The sequence below is a fragment of the Hypanus sabinus genome, chromosome 19 (genome assembly GCF_030144855.1).
Source record: "Hypanus sabinus isolate sHypSab1 chromosome 19, sHypSab1.hap1, whole genome shotgun sequence".
In the NCBI taxonomy this organism is placed as follows: domain Eukaryota; kingdom Metazoa; phylum Chordata; class Chondrichthyes; order Myliobatiformes; family Dasyatidae; genus Hypanus; species Hypanus sabinus.
In genome coordinates this window covers 65,573,779-65,596,245 of record NC_082724.1, presented here as the reverse complement: position 1 = coordinate 65,596,245, position 22,467 = coordinate 65,573,779, and the positions used below count along the sequence as shown (strand labels likewise).

The 22,467-nt window shown below is 40.3% G+C and overlaps 1 protein-coding gene across 1 annotated transcript in view; it reads right to left on the bottom strand.

Annotated features, from left to right (window-relative positions):
* The window catches only part of wdr82 (WD repeat domain 82), a 33,038-nt gene extending 19,406 nt beyond the window's left edge, over positions 1–13,632 (bottom strand). The window contains exons 1-2 of the mRNA XM_059944580.1: positions 13,279–13,632; positions 3,511–3,608 (exon numbers count right to left, since the gene is read on the bottom strand). Of these exons, the coding sequence (XP_059800563.1) occupies positions 3,511–3,608; positions 13,279–13,439 (259 nt within the window). The 5' untranslated portion in view covers positions 13,440–13,632. The remainder of the gene's footprint in view (positions 1–3,510; positions 3,609–13,278) is intronic.
* Positions 13,633–22,467: the final 8,835 nt, after the last annotated feature.

Below are 22,467 nucleotides of genomic sequence, written 5' to 3'. Positions count from 1 at the left end.
GGCAAATGCAAAGTTAGCATTCATTTCAAGAATATAGAGGAGGGATGTTATGCTGAGGCTTTATAGGGCACTGGGATTTTGGGAATGAAAGGGCTATCATACAAGGAACATTTGATAGCTCTGGGTCTCTCTACATGCTGGAATTTAGAAGGATGGGGGGGGGGGTGGATTTCATTCAAACCTTTTGAACGTTGGAAGGCCTAGACAGAGTAGATGTGGAAAGGATGTTTCCCGTGGTGAAATAAGAGGATAAATAATAATGGTGAAATAGGATAAGAGGGCACAGCCTCAGGATAGGGGCGTCCATTCAAAATATAGATGTGGAGAAATTTCTTTAGCCAGAGGGCTGTGAATTTGTGGAATTTGTTGCCACGTGCAGCTGTGGCTGCCAGGTCGTTGGGTGTATATAAGGCAGAGATCGATATGTTTTTGATTGGACATAGCATCAAAGGTTATGGGGAGAAGGCTGGAAAAAATGGGGTTGAGGAGAAGAGAGAAAAAAAAAGGATCAGCTATGATTGAATGGCAGAACAGATTCGATGTACCAAATGGCCTAATTCCACTCCTATGTCTTAAAGTGGAACCAGAAGAAATCCTGATTTGAAACAGACACAGCAAGGGGAAAAGATACCATGTTGCACTCAGAGGGCTAATGTGACTTACCTTTGTTTAGAAAGATTTCATATTGAATTTAAATTAAAAATGTGTTTATAACCTGTATCCACAATGGGCTAACATCGTCACAAAGGATCTTGAAAGGAGAATGAAACTACAAATTGGAAAGTCTTACTCGTAGAATAATTGGTATATTCAAAGATTACATATTCCAAAGTGCAATGTTTGATAAATGTACAATAACAAAACATTACATCACTTGCTTATTTCATACCAAGAAATATTCACTAAGCAGAGTTCTCAAGTTATCTTGAATCAGAAACAAAACTGCTGTGTAGGTTCAATACTCATTTACAAATACCATAATCAGACCAAAAATTCTAGATTAGAAGCCAAAATTAAAGGAAATGACATTTAATATTGACATTACTTTGATAGAGCACAAATGAGCACATTGTATGCTGTTTGCAAATGTACAACGAATATAGTAAAATATAGACACCCACTGCATCCTCCAAATCTTGGTATTGGGTATCCATCAATGTACATAACAAAGTTGTATGCTATTTTTATGGGGTGGTGGGGTGAAGATATATCTTTACTAAAGGAGGTGTAAAGCACTCCTCCCCTCCACGTGGATAGTCAGAGGCTTTTTCCCAGGGCCACAATTTCAGGTTGCCACAAGAAGACAGGTTTAAGGTGCTAGGGAGTAAGTACGGAGATATCAGTGGTAAATTTTTTACTCAGAGTGGTGAGTGCATGGAATGGGCTGCCAGTGGTGAAGGCAGATACAATAGGGTATTTTAAGACTTTTAGCTAGGTACACAGAGCTTAGTAAAATTGAGGGCTATAAGTAAGCCTAATAATTTCTAAGGTAGGAACATGTTGGGCACAACTTTATGGGCCAAAGGGCCTGTATTGTACTGTAGGTTTTCTATGTTTCATTAACCTGTAGATCACCCTTGAACAAGGTGAAGTCCTCCCTCCACCCCCCCACCACCACTTGGGTTCATGTGAAGCCCTCAGAACAGCTGGTAAATATTACAAGTCATGGTTATGCAACCATTGATGCCAGGCAGACAAGCTCTTAAAGAGTATTGAAAATTGCTGGGGGGGGGGTCACCTGTCTTGTAAAGACACTGGCAATGTCTCCAGGTGGAGGCAATAGCAAACCACTTCTGTAGAAAATTTGCCAAAAACAATCTTGGTCATGGATAGACCATGATCATCCAGTCATATGACACAGCACATAACGATAATGATGTTGGTTGTTTGTATTCTTCAGATTATCAACAGAATCACAAATACAAGAAAATTCTACTCAAACCTTCCTAATAAAAATAATTAACATCAACATTAATAATTATTCTTACAACAGATCTGAGATTAATTATTTTTCAGATTATATTTCATTTGCTTTTTTTGCTTAAATATTCAGTGAGCAGGAATTCTTTATTTGCTGGTATATTTTTCAAGCATCCATGAGGTGCAGCGATAAGTCTTCAAACATCTGGGCATCATGCACTGCTACTGCATTTATCTTAATCATTGAAGCTACGCAAGCAAGACCAAAGACAAAACTAAAAATGAACTACTGTTTTTGATCAAAGCTTTAAAACAAAATAAATATTTATGACCACTGTTAACGTCAGTACTGCAATGCTTCCGAATATCTAGGACACACAATGCTATAAATAGTAGAAAATCAGTGTACTGAAGATGTATTTTATTTAACAAAGTAACAAATTTAAAGTAAATAACATTTTACCTCAAACATTTATGTAGGACTGGTGATATAAATCTCAACATCCCAAGGTGCTTTCATTTCATTTTCCTCATATGGACTAACGCTTAACTACCAAGGACTAATGCTTAACATTTCATTAAACACACTTAAAATAGACAAGATGTATCAATGAGGCACAAGGTCATTATGGATCAAGTGTAATTATAACTGAAACAGAGATAAAATAAAGTTACAGAAAAGTAAAAATGAGTCAGTGGATCTGGTTAATTGGGCCATTGGACCATTGAAGGAAGCTGCTTATTTGGGAAAACTCTTAAAGAATAAAAACTAATCCAGAAAATTGCAAGGATTCACTGTTTCTTTGGGACACAAGATTGCTGCCGAGCAGTTTCTAACCAGTGTCAGTCACGTGCACATTGTATGGCTGCTAGATGATACACTGTGCTTAGAGAGATTAGTCTTTAAATAGCATCAGTTGCATGTTTGTGTTCAAAAAACAGTGATTTTTGTCACTGATGGTTGGCAAGAAATAAGCAGCAAGACTATTCAGAACCGTTTTGCTCATTACGGTTTCAAGAATTCAGGCTTCTAAATGCCAGAAGTGATAATGCAACAATTTCCCTGCTTCAAGAAGTTGGAAACAAAAATTTGAAGATATCGACAATCATCTTGAACGTTACAACGAAAAGGATGACTTGAAGGATACAATTGTCAAAAGCTGTGTTTGAAGGCAGTCCATTATCTGTACCAGGTGTCTGTGCTGATTTTGGTCATTTACAGTCCATCAAAAGAACATGACAGCATACAGTAGATAAATTCCTCCATCAATAACTATTTGGGAAATAATAGTTTTATAATTCTGAGCTTGTATTGACTAGTGTTCTAATTTGTTCTGTATTTAACTTAAATACATAATTTGTTACTCAGTTAAACAGTAATTTGTCTTTTTTTAATCTTTTTAACTATTGCCATGAAACCAGCTAATTGGGACAAAATGTACTGGTCCCGTTATGTCCCAATTACCTGCAATTATCTGACATATTTGGTACTGCTGGAAGTAAATAAGTTATTTAAATCAAGGCGCAAAGAAAAACCAGTCCTGAAGAATGTCAAGGAAACATAGCTTTATACAAAAGCAGCCAACTTACCATCAATTTTGTTAGAGCTGTAAACTACAGTATTTGCTGCATGTGTGTATCTGATCAGGTCAACTCCGTACTTCTTACTGTACAATGTCCTCTTCGGCCTGATAGAAAATAATTTGATTTGCATCAATTGACATTAGTAGAACTTAGACACAAATAATGTGTAATTTTGAAATATTTGTAAATTGCTACTTAGGACATAAATGAAACAAACAAGTTCACAGCACCAGCAACCCAGATTTAATTCCACTGCTGTCTATAAGGAGCTTCTACGTTCCCAGTCATCCTGTGAGTTTCCTTTGGATACTCCAGTTTTCTCCCACATTCCAAAGAGATACGGGATAACAGGTTAATTGGTCACATGGGTGCAACTGGGCAACACGGGCTTGACATAGTTATAGCTCTAAAATTAATAGAATTAACTATTTTGAATGCATAAGTAGCAACTTAAAAATGCTAGTGGATCTTCCATGGCATTGATTACAGTAAGTTATTTTAAAAAGGAGCATCTTAAGATTTGACAATAACTGTGTTGGTCTTTGTCAGTCATTGACACAAATTACACTATTTCGATGCACGTGTGACTAAGTTAATCTCTTTTTACTACTCTAGTTATTTTCTATAACTATCTGAATTACCGTATATTCCGGAGTATAAGTCGACCCCCATTTTCAAGGTTAAGAGTGACTTTTTCATGTTACTTTTGTATAAGCCGACCTCTTTTGTAGAGGTTTTTGATTTAACCAGAAAAGATCACAAGATCTCAAATGCCAGTACTCAACTTTGCTGCATCCGGACTCTGGAAATTTTGTGAACCAGTACCTGCTAAGAAAACAAGCCTACACATTATAGAGCATTATAATTAAATAAATCAGGGAGAGAAATTTTAGACTAGGTTTCCAATGGAAAAGAATCCTCTGAAATGTAACCCCCGTGAAACCATTTAGTGCCCATCATACATGTACTCAGTACTGAGTTTGTGACCACCATATACAAAAGATTAAAACAAATGCGATATGATGCTGTCTTCAAGCTGAAGGTTGTTGATTTTGCTAAAGGAATGAATAATTCTGCAGCTGCTAAGAAGTGTAGTTTAAACGAGAGAGAGAGTGGAGAAAGGCAAAGGACACACTGAGGGAAATGCCAAAGACGAAATGTGCAAACCGCAGGAAAGCATGCCAGTGGCCAGAACTTGAAGAAAAAGTTTTACAGTGGGTGAATCACTATCAATCGCCTGGATACATTGTTACCAGAGAAATGATTCAAGGTCAAGCGTTGAAATGGAACAAAAAAAACACGAGGTCAGCAAAAATTGCTCAGAAAATTCCCGCAGGGTGTTGTTTACATTCAAGAATGCTGCAGGATGGATGAAGTGGGTTGCTTGAAGTGGATCAAAGAGGTGTGGCATCGACATCCCGAAGGTTTCAGGAAGGAAAAGCCACTACTTATCCGGGACATGTTCGAAGCACACTTGTCAGATGAGACAAAAGCAGCATTGAAAGCTGAAAATACGGGCATTGCAGTCATCCCCGGTGGTTTGATGACCGTGCTCCAGCCACTAGATGTGAGTTTAAACAAACCAAAGAATTCATGTGTCAACAGTGGAACAAATTTGACTCAAAAACAGCCAATAAATACGACCTGTCTTCCGTGTATTCGTTTCTCCAAAGTTGGCACCCTCTGTATATGCTGACCCACCCCCCCCCCCCCCCAACTTTAGGACCAAATTCTCAGCTTATACACCAGGAAACACTCCTCATAGGTATCCAACTGCTGAGCAGCTTAACACTTCATAAAAACACAAGCTGTTGTTAAATCATTAATGGCTATAGGCTACATCAGAGAATACAGTATAACAGTGCATGCACCAAAAAAAAATCAGATCAGTCATTCCCAATTTCCACATTTAACTATGCATTTTCTAACACTGCAGTCAGCTTTAGTGCAATATACACTAATGACAACTCATTACAAAAGCAAAACCAAGGTCAACATTTTGACCTTCCTGCACCTATAACATCTCTTCAAGATTCGGTTTTCCCAGTCTAAATATCTAAACTCCACAAAAGTTCCCAATTTATCACAAGGTATACAAGATATTAAGAGGAATATAGAGAGAGTGGACAGCCAGCACCTTTTCCCCGGGGCACCACTGCTCAATACAAAGAGCTTTAAGGTTAGGGGTGGGAAGTTCAAGGGGGATATTTGAGGAAGGTTTTTTTTAAACCAGAGTGGTTGGTGTGTGGAATGCACTGCCTGAGTCAGTGGTGGAGGCAGATATACTAGTGAAGTTTAAGGTGGGAGGTTATAAGGGAGGCAGGGTTTAAGGGTCGGCACAACATTGTGGGCCAAAGTGCCTGTACTGTACTGTGCTGTACTATTCTAATGTTCTATATCACAAGTTTCTCTAGATTGGACAGATAGTCAATTTTGTTTTCCCTTGATTACAGCATGAAAAATAAATGGGAATGGATTTAAGGTGAGAGGTAGGCAAGTTAAAATGAGATGTTTTTTAAAAAAGGTGGTTCAGAATATAATGACAGAGAATGTGGTGGGATCAGGTGCAAGTTAATAGGCATAGATGGCACAACCCTAATGCAGACAAATTAGTGAAGATGTGGAAAAAGTTGAAAATAGACCTGGTGACCAAAATGACAGTTCATATCCAAAGATTCAAAGTACATTTAATAAAGTATGCATTCAGAATACAACTCTCCAATTCATCCTTCAGCCAGCAGTCAACCCCCCCCCCCCGTTTAAAGATATCATTTAAGCACAACACAAGAAAAAACAGAAAGCACAATCAGCAAAAAGAAAACACCACACACATAAAATATCAAACGTTAAACCGGGAGAGCTGGAGTATTCTTTCTAGTTCAGTTCAATGCCACACTGCTAGCTGACTGCAGGCCACAAAGCCTTTCTTCACCGAAGTCCCCTATCAACTGCTCAACAACTGCAAAAAAAAGTAACAGAATACAGAAACCCATACAACATAAACCTCATGAGTCCTCAGCCACAATCCTTGCAATGTGGTTCCACAATGTCCCAGGGTTCCTGTACTTTCCTACAACAGCAGCTACTGAGAGGAAAAGAAAGATGGAACAAATGTAGGTAGATAGCACATATCCTCTGCTTTATTTTCCATTAATTACGACCTTGCTCAACGTCTCAATCAGAGAAAACCAATGGAGCCTATCACAGGCTCACACCCCTATCCCGTATTCCAGGCCACAAACTCCACTCCCAATCTCATCAACCTTGGAGACAGCAGTGCCAGAAAGGCACATCAGCAAAATGTAAACCACAGGCTCCAAATGCATGCAGCTCAGTAGTAGAATCATATTTGAAAGTTGTTAAAGTAGTAATTTCATGAACTGTCTGCAGGAAATTGTGGATTGCTAACGCTATCTTGAGATCCTCAGATGCTGTATGAATTTCATTCTCCAACTAACCTTGCTTCCACCTCATCTCAAATTTCTCTTTGCCTTTTTTCCCTCCTACCTTTGGGCACTCACTTTGATTAGTGGAAAAGATTTTGCATATTGCTGAAAAGTAGGTCAAGTCATCCCACTTACTGAAAAATTTCTGGGCTCAAAACTACCACCAGGCAATAAAAGATTCTGGTTAATTGGGCCATTGGTAAACCGGGGCAGTTGCTTATTTGGGATAGGAGACTGCTGCCAAACAGTTTCTAAATGGCATCAGTTGTGCCCACTTGCATGACTGTTAAGACACTACACCATGCTTAGAGTAGGCACTTCTTTAAAATAGCATCAGTTGCGTGTGGTTGTGTTCAAAAAGCAGTGATTTTTGTTACTGATGGTAGAGGAGAAATAAACAATATAATAATTCCGAACTGCTTTGCTCACAACGATTTCAGTCCGGCTTGGAATTTGTAGAAAATAAACAATTTCACTACTTCAACAAGAACTACGAAGCTATTGAAAGTATTGACAATCATCTTGAATGTTACAATAAAAACAAGGATTTGGATGACTTGAGCAATTATCAAAAGTTCTGTTTGAAGGCAGTCCATTATCTGTACTAGGTGTCTGCAATGATTTTGTTCATTTACAGAAGAACAAGGCAGTATACACCGGATAAGTTCCTTCATTAGGAAGTTAGTAACTAATACCCATTTATAGTACATTAGTAGTATTGTTAGTGTTCCAATTTGTTCTGTGTTTTATTTAAATACATGACTTATTACACACTTATTACACAGCCAAGGCCTTGCATTCTAGTTTGGCATCCAGTATTTTTGCTGATGTGCTAATCTACAAAATGGTCCCAAACTTGACAGCTGGGATGATGAGCAAGGAGGAAACATCAATTTGTGGGTTAGCATCAGTAATTTTGACAAAACTACCAATAAAAAATAATGAACCAGTTATCTCTTTTTTAATGTTTCCAGGACTTGAGTACTGGTCATCTCCAAGTGCATAGTTGTAAGAAAAGGTTTGTGAACCCTTTGCAATTACCTGGTTTTTGACATTAATTACTCATAAAATGTGGTCTGATCTTCATCTAAGTCACAATAATGGACAAACACAATCTGCCTAAACTAATAACACAAACAATTGTACATTTTCACACATTTAAACACACCGTTTAATCATTCACAGTCTGGGTAGGGAGAAGTCTGTGAACCCTCAAGTTTAGTAACTAGTAGAACCTGCTCTGGCAGCAACAAACCTCCACCAAATGTCTCCTGTAGCAGCTGATCACACTTGCACAATAGGTAGGAGGAATTTTATACTGTACTATCCCTTCATACATGACTGTTTCAGTTCATTAATATTTCTGGGCTATCTTTCATGAACAGCCCTCTTCAGGTCATGCCACAGCATCTCAATCGGGTTAAGGTCTGGATTCTGACTTTGCCATTCCAAAACAAGAATTTTCCTTTTTTTAAAACCACTGTTGCTGATCTACTCGTGTTTCTGATCATTATCTTGTTGCATCATCCAACTTCTATTAAGCTTCAGGTGATGGACCACTACCCTGATATCCTCCTGTAAAGTGTCTTGATACAATTTTGAATTCATTGCTCCCTCAATGATTGCAAGCTTCCCAGGGCCCGAGGCAGAAAAGCAGCCCCAAACCATTACGTTCTATATGCAGTGCTCTTTTTCCGAACATGGACCGCCTGTGCGCATTACTGCCGAAGTTCAACTTTTGCCCATCTGTCTATAGAACTATGTGTTGTAGAACATTCAGGTAGTCTTTTGCAAACTTGAGACATGCAGCACTGTTTTTTTTTTGTGAGCAGTGGTTTCCTCCATGGTGCCCATCCATGAACACCATACTTATTCAGTGTTTCTCTAGATTTTAGCAATGTCTAGAGATTTCTGCAGGTCTTTTGCTGTTAATCTTTGGGTTCTTCTTCGTCTCCTTCAGCAATGCACGGGTTCTTTGTGTGACACCCTTATGCTCACGGAAGAAAGACTTGGCGCAAACGCTCTCGGCAGAAGCACTCTTTCTAGTAACCTTTAAGTTATGAAGCTGCCAAATCATACCAAATAATGCATTAAAATACACAGCTGATATAAAGTAGAAATAATGTACATCCAGTGTAGTTTCACTTACCGGAATCCGGAAGACAGTGAGCACACTGATGATGGTGTGTTAGGCTGAGTCGTCAGAGGTTGGGGTGGTGGGAGGTAGAGGAGACTGGGGTGTCAATAGACAAGAAGTGCAGGACTAGGCCATTCAGCCCTTTGAGCCAGCACCACCGTTCAATGTGATCATGGCTGATCATCAGTAGCCCGTTCCTGCCTTCTCCCCATATCCTTTGACTCCGCTATCTTTAAGAGATCTAACTCTTTCTTGAAAGCATCCAGAGAATTGGCCTCCACTGCCTTCTGAGGCAAAGCATTCCATAGATTCACCACTCTCTAGGTGAAAAAGTTTTTCCTCAGCTGTTCTAAATGGCCTACCCCTTATCCTTAAACTGTGGCCTCTGGTTCTGGACTCCCCCCAACATCAGGAACATGTTTCCTGCCTCTAGCGTGTCCAATCCCTTAATAATCTTATATGTTTCAATCAGATCCCCTCTCATCCTTCTAAATTCCAGTGTATACATGCCCAGTTGCTCCAATCTTTCAACATATGACAGTCCCGCCATCCCAGGAATTAACCTCGTGAACCTACACTGCACTCCCTCAATAGCAAGAATGTCCTTCCTCAAATTTGGAGACCAAGACTGAACACAATACAGTTGGCCCTCCTTATCCGCAGATTCAACCAACCACGAATTGCGAAAACCCGGAAGAGCTCTTCTAGCACTTGTTGTTCGAGCACGTACAGACCTTTGTTTATTGTCACTATTCCCAAAACAATGCAGTATAACAACTATTTTACATAGTATTTACATTGTATTAGGTATTATAAGCAATCTAGAGATGATTTAAAGTATACAGGAGGATGTATGGGAGGATGTGCGTGGGTTATCGTGGATCGGTATATAAAAAAAAATAGCAAGTTCCCTTACTAAGTAAGTCGGAACAGGTACGTCTGGTATTATTTAGTGTCAGTTAGCCAAATGTTTGCATTCGTATATAGTATATATTTTACCTTTCTATGCATACAAAACACTTAAGAATGTATGTTTCAGCGCTGGGCTTGGGAAGTTCCCGAGTTTGATCTAGTGACAAATCAATATGGACTGCGCTCCCCACCATGCCGGGTTGATGTGGAGGATCAAAAACCCAAAAATTAAACCACTTTGTTGCTTCATAATAATTGTAGCTTTCATCAGGGCAGAGCCTTTCTCACTTTATCCTTTAAAATTGTTTCGGTCATTGACCAACGTAGCCTAACGCTTTTCAAATGACCGATGGCATTTCATCTCTTTCCAATTGCTTTATTATCTCCATTTATTTTCAATTGTTATCGTGATTATTTTCGTGACAGAAACACTGCGGATTCAGATCTCTGCCGCTGGATCCTAATGTCCACCACCACTAAGAAAGGTTAAATAAGGGACTTAAGCATCAGCGAATTTTGGTATCCGTGAGGGGTCCTGGAACCAATCCCTCACGGATAATGAGGGTCAAATGTACTCCAGGTCTCACCAGGGCCCTGTACAACTGCAGAAGGACCTCTTTGTTCCTATACTCAACTTCCCTTGCATGGCCAACATGCCATTAGTTTTCTTCACTGCCTGTTGTACCTGCATGCTTACTTCTCATCTCATGTCATCTCATCGTCGTCTGTTTCCATCGGGGCAGGCAGGTCATCTTCTTCTATGTCTGCCTGCCTTGATGTCGGAGGTCGAGTTTCGTTATCTGCTGTGGAAGGCTTGAAAGACAATAGTATGCTTGACTGCTTAGCCTCACGCATTTTTCTATCATACAGTTCTTTGTAAACACTCAAACCATCCTGCAAATATGCCCTAAACCTATGTACCCTTTCAAAAGTAAAATCATACTTTTCTGCAATCATTGCAGCATTGTCAATCACAGCGAAGATCTCACACAACTGCTCCACGTTCAGTTCCTGGACGACTTCACTTTTGGGCCGTTCGTTACTGCACTCAGCTTCAATTGTTATCCTCTCGTCATCAGTTCAACTGTCAGTTCTTGGCCATAGGATGCCAAAACCTCTTCAACATTAGCTTCATCAACTTCCACAAGCCGAACTCACTTTGTCCTTACTTCGATCACCACAATCGAAATGCTTGTCTAGCTTTACACCAAGTGTAACACCCTTACGCACTCTTTTAGGCTTTTCCAATACCTTTTCCGATGCACAAAATAAATCGACACAAAGCACAAATGCTCACAGGCACGTATTTAAGCAATGCCGGCTAGAATGCAGTTCTGGGGGAAGAGCTTGGCTGCTCGGCACACGCGTTGCCTTTTGTCATAACAGTGGAAACACCTTCTGTTAACGAAAACAGGTAACTAAAGTAGGTCTTTCGTAATAGCGAGGTGTTATAAAGCGAACATGCAAAAAACGGGGGACACTTGTAATTAATGCAAAAAAACAGGTAACTGAAAAGGGTTCACAAACTTTCTCTTCCAACTTTGTGCTGAAAAGTTTACTGACCTTCATGGAAGTAAATTTTCCCACCCAGTCTGTGTAATAAAGGCTGGAATATCTGAGGCAGTCATCACTAGTGAATGACCACATAGAAGGGCATTCTTCATACAAAAGTGTGAAGAAATAGAGAGATTGAAAAAGAATTGCTCTGATCAGTCACAATGGTCCAGTTACATGATGGCAGCTAAATACAAAAGACAGCAACACATTCATTCTCTGTTAAATAACCAACTGTGGCATATCACAAGCTCTAAGTACAAATCAGCATCTCCACTTAACCATCTAAAACTATCAACCAATATTAAGCTGCACCAAATCTTTTACCATCCAGAAACAAAAGAAACTGGGTCACTGAAGAGATTTATCCTTTGAGCCAAATGTACTTACTATCTTGCTCTCACACTCTCAACAATCTTGGTTGCAGTGGTAAAAATATATGGAAATCAGACTTTATCAGTGTAAAACAATAAAGTGTGGGACCCACCAACCCTGTACCACTCACATTCCATTTTAATCTAATTATAAATAAACAAATAGCTAAAACACAATGCATAAGAACAAGAAATTTGGCACATTAAATCAGTCATAACATTCATTCTCCTAAATTCCTGCATGCTTAAGTGTGCATTGGTGCGACCAACATTACAGCTATGCAAAATTAACTTTATTAATACACTTTCCAGTGACCCTAAAATTACAAGTAGCATTAATAGTTAGAGGTAACCTGCGTTACTCTAACTACATGCGTTAATGTTTTAAGATTTATATAAGGAATGAGCAGTAATCACAACATTGTACCAAAATAAATATAAAATAAATATTAAGGAAATCAAACAATTCTTAAAGATGCACAGAGTACAGACCTAGATACACTTAAGTCACATTAGAACCTTGCCTATTAACTTAAATCTTTTCAGCCCCATAACCACTTTCTACTCGGGGCTCACAAGCATCCACACCTCCACCAAAATAAATACACAGATTTTTCGCCTCTCTATTGTTACCGCGTTACCTTGTTCATAAGCTTCCAAACTATTTTCCTAAACGTTGCTTTCACACATGGACTAAAACCCAGTCTCAGGACCCTGCGTTCACTTGCAGCTCCTCCTCTGACTCGGCGTGGATATACTTAAGTGAGGCGTCTTGGAACTCACTTTGCAACATTGAAAGTACCATATACATGCAGGTTCTTTTCCTCCCTGTCATAATGTAAACGCTGTTACTTATATTGCCAACTTTAATGACTCAATTTACACAATTACCCACTTAAATGAAGCACTGGAAAAACCTGGTTCAGCTTTTTAATGAAGAAATCCCAATACCACTTCCAGGAAATTAAAGGTTAAAGATGATGTTATTACTGGTATTAAACCAATCTCTGCCTGTATAGTTCAAAATTTCCCTACCCGTTCCAAGAGTAGATATATTAACCTCAGGCAGTCCCAGGGGATCAAAGCAAACTGACTTGCATTCTAGTTTAGTGGTTATTACAATATCAAACCTGCAGGCTTTATAAATATATGATATATAACAACTGATTTTCCAGCTGCTACTACAGACTGGGCCTGGGCTTGTCACCCCGCCTTCCTCGGGAAACTAGTCCGGCCTTTGTGAAAATCGAAGCCGAGATCCGCAGGCCTCGGAGGCAACGTGCTCAGTGATATCTGAACTCGGGTTGAGTGGAAGGAGAAAGGGGATTTAAAAGACAGTCATTTCACTCACTTGCCCTCCTGGCAGTCGTACAGGACGATGGAGTCGTCGTCGCTGCTGGAGATGAGCGTCTCGCCATTTGGGGAAAAGTCAAAGCAGTTGATCTTGTCTGTATTCTCCCGGAACACCTTGGCCACTCGGAAACTACGCAGTACGTTATCCGTCAACTTCATCTCCTTCCCCTCCAACCGGGCGCCGTGATGAAGAAAGGAGTTGAAGGGGAAGGAAGACAACCACAGGTTCGGCGGCGGCGCCGCGGATAGAAAAGCCTCCTTGCTCTAAGATGAAGCAGAGTGCACCAACGGCAGCGGGTAAAATGGCGGCGCAGAGCCGGCCCGCCTCAAACCACCGCCGCCGCCTCCCGCGCGGGGCATTGTGGGAGTTGGCGGGAACCCGCCACGGCGTTTGGCAGGCAGGCAGGCAGGCAAGGGCGGAATGGCAGCAGTTCAGGAGTAACCATTATAAGAGCAGCCGAGATGCTCTCATCCACCATCCTTCATATCAGTATTTTTGGTATTGGTTTATCATTGTCATGCCCACCAAAATACAGTGAAAAACGGTTTTGTAAACTGGCTTGTTATTGTTACATATTAGGAGATACAGTGGAAAACAGAATCAAGTTTATTAACCTGACAGATCTCATGAAATTTGTAGCAATACAGTCCAAGAGACAAAAATATTAGGTTACAATAAATAAATAGAGCAAAAGGGCATGTTCCAGTTTCCTCCCACAGTTCAAAGACATAATCAGTTAGTTAACTGGTCATAATAAATTGTGCTGTGTTAGGCTAGGGATTAAATCCGTGGATTGCTGGGCAGTTGGACCGGCTGTACCGTGCTGTATCTTTAAACTAAAACAAATAAAATAAAAACGATATAGGAACAACTTTTTTTTATACAGAGGGTTGTCAGTAATATGAATTAGGCTGTCAGAGACTGGTACAATGGTATAATTTAAAAAGCAGTTAGGTAGGTACACAAAGGGGTGGGATTTGGAGTAATACAGACCAAATGCAGGAAATTAGGGCTGGCTAGGTGAGCAATGTAGCCTGTGTGGACTAGTCCCTGTTGTATTGCTTTGTGACTCTGTCAATGTTGGAAGTGGGTCAGACTGCAGCAATGGAAGAAAATAAGCAGTGGAGACCCTTCATCAGGATTGGAAAGAAAGGGTGCAGCTGCCAGAATAAAAGAGATGGAGAGGGGATAAACAGGAGCTCATGGATGATGGGTTAAGCAAGGTTTTCCTCCATAGATGCTGTCTGATCTGCTGAGTTACTCCAGCATTTTTTGACTTTTTATTTGTTATCACAGATACCGAGATACATTAGAAAACAGTTTTCCAAGCTATACAGATGAATATCTGATATCAGATTCTTATCTATCATTCTAACCTTTGATCACAGTAACCATTATTTTCTTTTTCTGGACATTATCTCATGGCTACACACCAATGTGGCATCAAGAATTAAACATGATGTTTCAGTTGAGCTGAATCAGTGTTTTACAAAGGTACAGCAATGTTTCCTTGAAGAAGACTGATGAGAAAGGGTTAGACAGGCTTGGCTTATATCTGTTGGAATTTAAAAGGGAGAAGGGACTAGATTGGATCCTGAGAAAGCTTCATTGTATGGATGTGCAGAGATTGTTTCCTTTGATGGGAAAACCTAGAACTAAGGGAGTCAATGAGTGAGGGAAAAGTTGCATGTTTAAGATGGAGATAAGGTCTTTTTTTTTCTTCTTTAAATATCTTGTTTCCCTTGCATATTATGAAATCTGACATGTTTACTATCTGTAGCAATGTATTATAAACACAAGAGATCGTGATTGTGAAAATCCAGAGGAACACAGTGCTGGAGGAACTCAGCAAGTCAGGCAGTATCTATGGAGGAGAATAAACAGTCGGTTTCAGGCTGAGTCTTCCACCTTCTTTTTCAGTCGTGATGAAGGGACTCAGTCCAAAATGCAACAGTTTATTCCCCTCCATAAATGCTGCCCGGCCTGTTGAGTTCCTCTAACATTTTGTGTGTGAGTTGCAATATATTCCTTTTTTTAAAGAGCAAATTCATTCTGACAACCTACAGCCATTCCTGTCCCTTCTGCTCTCGTTTGTCGCCCCTTCTTAAAATGGAAACTATATTTCCCTGTCTTCTTCAGCTAGTTCCTTCATAATTTTAAAATAAAGCAATTCAAGAAGGCTTTGCACCATCACCTTTTCAAAGGCAACTAGTGATAAGCAATTAAGTGCAGTTTCAGCCTGCAATGCCCACATCTCTTGAATGAAAAGACCATAAAGCCCATAGGAGCAGAATTAGGCCATTTCATCATGGCTGATCTATTTCCCTCTCAACCGCATTCTCCTGCCTTTTCTCTGTAGGCTGAGAGGCTGTGCCCTCTAATCCTAGACTCCCCGACCTGAGGAAACATCCTCTCTACATCAAGTCCTTTCAACATTCGATAGGTTTCAATACAATTCCCCCCCCCCCCCCCCATTCTTCTAAATTCCAGCAAGTAAAGAACCAGAGCTATCAATCACTCCTCATACAATAAGCCTTTCATTCTCTCCATTTGGAAAATTGCCTGTGCTTTGATTCCTTCTACCAAAGTACGTGACCATACACTTCCTATCACTGTATTCCATCTGTCACTTCTTTGGCCATTCTCCTAATCTGTCTGAATCCTTCTGCAGTCTAACTACTTCCTCAACACTACCTGCCTTCCACCTTTGTTATCCTCGATCAACTCCATCTGTTGCAAAGGGAATAAACACAGCTTCTCCAATCTATCCACACAATTGAAGTCCCTTTTCCTTCTGAAATTTCTGTTCTACCTTCTTCAGTGTCATTATGTCAGTCCAAAGTGTGGTGATTTGAACTAGACAGAACATGCCAGGTGTGTACTTGTAAATAAAACTCAGTGTCCTGTAATATTTACTCTCATAAAACCTGCCCAACCACTTTCAACAAAATAAGCATATCTGACCCCTCCATTTTTATATCACTTTTATAATCGTGCCATTTATATTAATTTTTCTTATTTTTCTTGCTAGGGAGTATTCTGGAGTTATTTGAATAGAGCAGATTATAATTCAAACAAGAACCAGTCTTCAGTTCTTAATGTAAATTGTAAGCAGTAATTAATCTGAAATTAAAATACAGCTTTACAAATAAACAGTACTTTCTACAGAACATGGGCTGCTGGCCCAAAGCATGGAGACTGGCTGCTCAAGACATATGGTTTGCAAAGTGAAGTGACCATAAGACATTCTCGCCTATGTCATCCAAATGTCAGTGAAAAGGGTTGTGTTATTTGGCCTGCATCAAACCAGGCAACACTGGCTAAGTTACTTACACTATTGTGACCAAGTTTGTAATCAGACTGATTTTGTTACATAGCACATCAAACATGCTAGGGGTATAATTGATCTATCAATAGTTGAAATATTTGTGTACTCAGAGAGTCAGCCAAAACAGCATTAATTTTGAATGTCAGGGATCTCTGTCCCCTGAAGCTTTTAGGCCATCTGTGTGAATTACTATATCCCAGCAAAGGTGTTTGAACATTCAGGGGTGTCTGCCACTATAGTTATGTAATTCAAATAAAGCATTGTCAACCTAAATATTGCAATGTTATTGTAATTATTGAAATAGTATTGAAGTACCTGATGTTACCTTTGATCTTAACTTACTGCCCATTGTGCCACTGAAACTTAGGCAGATATGAAGGTCCTTCTCTGTCTATCCATACTGTTACATACAGTGTTATGAATGTGAAGCAACTCTGAGGGGCCGAAGGGTACAAAGTCGCCCCCTCCTTTTTGAGAATCGCAAGATCGCTATTAATTTGGGTCTGAGACCCAGGAAATGAGAGAGAGACGTCCAGAATACACAAGGTTTGGAATGTATCCTGACCTCAGCGAAACGGAACCACTGATAACAGCCATTGTCTCTTGGAGACAGAATTGTGTATTGAGTACTGTACCATTCATTGAAAACCCTCAGGGGACAACCAGGGTGGTCTGGTTGAGGGATTGCATCATCCCAACCTGATTGACATCTGAGACCCCGTGAGTAAGGATAAAAGAGGGGTCTGGGGAACAAGCCCTTTAGACGCACCAGGAGAAACGCTGGAAATCCAGTGATAGCGTTTTATAGCGAACGCCGGTGAGAGCTCGTGTGCGCCCTCCCTTGCCAGGGAGGCGGGCTCATCACGGAAGAACGGTTTAGCTAAAGGAGAGGTCACATTTGAACGGCCACAACAAAGAGACACCTGACGGATTGAAATCATAAAGGTTGGAAAACCCGCAGCGGTAACTGTTCCCATTCTATTCCTATTTCTCTCTCTCTCCAACAAAATGCAACACAGCGACAAACAAAAGACGGCAGCTTGTGGAACTGCAGTGAACTGTATATTTCTATCAGACATTTCATTATCTCCTAGACAACGATAGAGCTTATTTCTTATTGATTATTATTATACCCGCACTTTAAGATTTAGTATTGACGACGTATATTATCTGTAAATTTGCGTTGATATTATTTTTGTGTATTTTTACTAATAAGTACTGTTAAAAATAGTGTCATCAGACTTCAACGGACATCTCCATCTTTGCTGGTAAGTGACCCAGTTACGGAGTTTGTAACAACAGATGTAGAAGGATTCTTCATTGCTGTTTCTGTAACAATTTGTTTGACTAGTCAAGGTTGTTAGCCCTGAGTTGAACCTCTGAACCCGGAGGATCGGTGGACCACTCTCAGTCTGGCCCTTTGACCCAACCAAGAGCCAAAGCATAAAGCCCTGACTCTAGCCAACACAGCTCTTCAGGTCGTTGAGGCACACAACCTTCCAAACCCTACAACAAAGTTATGGTCCTCTTGAAGGACCTTTGATCTCAAGGGTATAAAAATCTGATGTACTTTGAGTTTGGGATACTCTACCAAGAGGGCCCTCCATGACCTTGATCAACATGTTGCTATTATGTGGAGGCTTGCATGCTTCAAGGACTCCATCAGGTGATGCAAACTCAGAGCCTCCCATGTTGGAACAGCTATGGACAAGATGCTCAACAAAGATTGATCCAACCCTAGCTCCTGAACAGACAGACTCGCATCTGCCCCTGCCAGACCACACTTCATCACAATTCAAGCCAACTTTTCAATATATACTGGCTCAGTTGTTGTCCAAAATAAAAAGGTCCGTATTTGTGTGCCCAGAGTCTGCCATGTTTGAAAAGTGTACAGGACTCTATAATTTCAACACCCAAAGTTAACTTTTCTAACAACAAACCAGCACAAAGATCATTGGAAACTCACATAAAAATATTATCACTCAATGTCAAAGGCATGTCAATGGCAAAATGTGAATACCTCTCTAAAATCCTGACAGTTAATGAAATTAATGTAGTTGCCCTCCAAGAAGTTCACATTACTGAAACCTCTGCTCCATCCAGAGACATGGTATTGGGATATAATAGAGTGACAGCTGTATTCCACAAGTAACATGGGACAGCTATTTAGGCTGAAAACTTATTTATTAGTTACTAGCTCTAACATCGCACCAGGTAATAATATCCACAACACTACTATTCAAATAGGTGAAATTCTAATGCTACAATGTCTATAAACCTCTAAATGAGGGATGGCCAAATCCACCAGTACCAAAAATCAAACACCCAGCAATATTCTTCGGAGACTTCAACATCATCATCCAGGCTGGGGGTACTCAGAAAACAACACAGCTGGAGAAACAATCAGCAATTGGCAGCTAATCACGATGTTCAATTACTATGCAATCCTAATGATAAAGGGACATTCTTCTCAGCTGGATGACAACAAAATTACACACCACATCTCTGTTTTGTATCAACAAACAATCATTTTGAACCCCTACCAGCACTTGAGAAATCCTTGGTGATTTTCTTCATGCCGGTGTTAATAACGGTTTGATCCCAACTACCCACTTATCTCTCTATCCCAAAACCCAGATGGAACTTCAGAAAAACAAACTGGGAAAAATTCATCTTGCAAGTCGACAATAAGTGTAGAAGAATACCTCCCCCCACCACCGATTTCATAGACTCATCCTAAAATGCATGAAAGAGGCAATGCCAAGAGGTAATCAACAAGAATACATTCTTTGTTGGTCTAAAGAAAGCAAAGAACTATTTCAAGAGTTTACAACTACAGCTAATAATTTCCTCAAATCATTCCACAATAACAAATGAAGATGTATGGAACTGTTGAAAATATGGACTTTACTCACTGCAGCAAACCTGCATGAATCCTCCTCAAAAAACTAGACCCCAACCCAGCACCAAAGCAACAAGCCAATTATCGAGTCAGTGCCTACACAATAGCAAAATACAAAGCATAAATCATAATCATAAACTCAAAACACAGGTCAGACACGAATACCAAAATCTTCACAATAGCACACCAGAAAATGATGACACACTTACATTTACAATAACTTCAGCCAAAGTAAAATCTGCTGGCAAAGTACTAAATCAGCAAAAGCTGCCAGCATCAACAGTATCTATCCAGAAATGCTGAAACATCTTGGAGATGAGGGTATCCAGTGACTAACTAGCGATTGCACTGATGTCAAAACAAGAGGAAAATACTCCAACACTTGGAAACTTGTCAAAGTCATTGTGATACCTAAACCAGGAAAGCCTGCAGACAATCCCACAAGATACTGCTCATTTATCTCCTCTGCCGTACCTACAAACTTCTTGAGATATTTCATCCAGAATATTACCTCTGATTGATCCTTACATACCGATCAAACAAGCTGGCTTCACACAACACCACAGTGAACAAGTTCTTACACTTACAGACAGACAGGCCGACATACTTTATTAATCCCGAGGGAAACTGGGTTTTGTTACAGCCGCGCCAACCAAGAATAGTGTAGAAATATAGCAATATAAAACCATAAATAATTAAATAAGTTAATCATGCCGTGGAAATAAGTCCAGGACCAGCCTATTGGCTCAGGGTGTCTGACACTCTGAGGGAGGAGTTGTAAAGTTTGACGGCCACAGGCAGGAATGACTTCCTATGACGCTCAGTGTTACATCTCGGTGGAATGAGTCTCTGGCTGAACGTATTCCTGTGCCTAACCAGTACATTATGGAGTGGATGGGAGACATTGTCCAAGATGGCATGCAACTTGGACAGCATCCTCTTTTCAGACACCACCGTCAGAGAGTCCGCTTCCACCCCCACAACATCACTGGCCTTACGAATGAATTTGTTGATTCTGCTGGTGTCTGCTACCCGCAGCCTGCTGCCCCAGCACACAACAGCAACATGATAGCACTGGCCACCACAGCCTCATAGAACATCCTCAGCATCGTCCAGCAGATGTTAAAGGACCTCGGTCTCCTCAGGAAATAGAGATGGCTCTGACCCTTCTTGTAGACAGCCTCAGTGTTCTTTGACCAGTCCAGTTTATCATCAATTCGTATCCCCAGGTACTTATAATCCTCCACACATCGAATCAGGGTTTGAACTCAGGAAGGAACTAAAGTGTTATGTGGGAACATATTTTCTCTGGCAAATCCACATCAGACATGAGGAGGGTGTTTAAAGATCAATTCCTGTTAGAAGGGCGGGCAGGAATGGAAAAATAAGAGAACCTTGGATGTCCAGAGAGGTGACCAATTTAGTCAAGAAGAAAAAGGAGACGTATGTAAAGCTTCGGAAATTAGGATCAAACAGAGCATATGAGTATAAAAAGCCAGAAAAGAACAAAATAAGAGAATTAGGAAAGCCAGGAGGGGCCATGAAAAGTCCTTGGCAAGTAGGATTAAGATGAATCCCAAGGCACTCTAAATATACATTAAGCAAGAATGTAACTAGGGAGAGGGTGGGACCACTCAAAGATAAAAGGGGGAATGTTTGCTTGGATGCAGAGTGAGGTACTTATTGAGTATTTTACTTCAGTATCTACCAATGAAAAGGTCATGGAGGACCAGGAGATCACTGCTGAGTATATAAATACATTAGGGTATTTAGAGGTCAAGGAGGAAGAAATGTTGGGCCTCTTAATGACTATTAATGTGGATAAATCCTCAGGGCCTGATGGGATTTACCTCAGGTTATTGAAGGGTGCAGGAGAACAAAGGAAAATCCTGGGAACTATGGACCAATGAGTCTCACGTCATTTGTGGGGAAATTGCTGGAAAAAAATTCTTAGGGATGAGCATTGGAAACTCATGGCTTAATTTGTGCATGGCAGGTCATGCCTTACCAACTTGATTGAGTTTTTTGACAAGGTGACGAGAGAGATTGATGAAGGTAGGGCAGTGGATGTAGTCTACATGGATTTTAGTAAGGCATTTGACAAAGTCCCCCTTAGGAGGCTAGTCCAGAAGATCAGGATGCATGGGGTCTGCCGCAAATTGGCTGTTTGGATTCAGAATTGGCTTGCACATTGAAGACAGAAGGATAGTGGTTGAACTGACTTATTCCAGCTAGAAGTCTGTAATTAGTGGAGTTCTGCAGCGATCCGTCCTGGGATCTCTTCTGTTCATGATGTATTTTAGTGACCTGGAAGAAAATGTAGATGGGTGGTCAGTAAGTTTCCAGAAGATGTCAAGATTTGTGAAGTTGTTGATAGTGTAGAAGATTGGTGAAGAATGTAGCACAATATAGATCAGTTGTGAAAAACAGCAGATGGAGTTTAACCCAGATAAATGTGAGGAGTTGCATCTTGGAAGGCCAGAAGCAAGGAGACAGAACCCTGTTAAGGAAAGATCCTTAACAGTGTTGCTGAACAGAGAGAACTTGGGACCCAAATTCATAGCTCTTTGAAAGTGGCTACACAAATTGATAAGATGGTTAAGAAGGACTTATGGAATGCCTTTATAAATTTCTCATTTGGCCACATCTGGAGTATTGCATACAGTTCAGGTTGCCTTGCGATAGGAAGGATTTTTGAGGCTTTGGAAAGGATGCAGAAGAGGTTTACCAGGATATATCTGGTTTAGAGAGCATGTGGTGTATCATGAGAGGCTGGACAAACTTGGGTTTTCTTTAGAGTTGCAGAGGCTGAGGGAAGATCTGATGGAGGTTTTTAAGTTTTTGAGAGGCATAGAATGAGTAGACAAAGAGTATATGTGTTCTAGCATTGAAATGTCTAATACCAGAGGGTGTGCATTGAAGTTGAGAGGAAGTAAGTTCAAGTGGGATGTGAGGG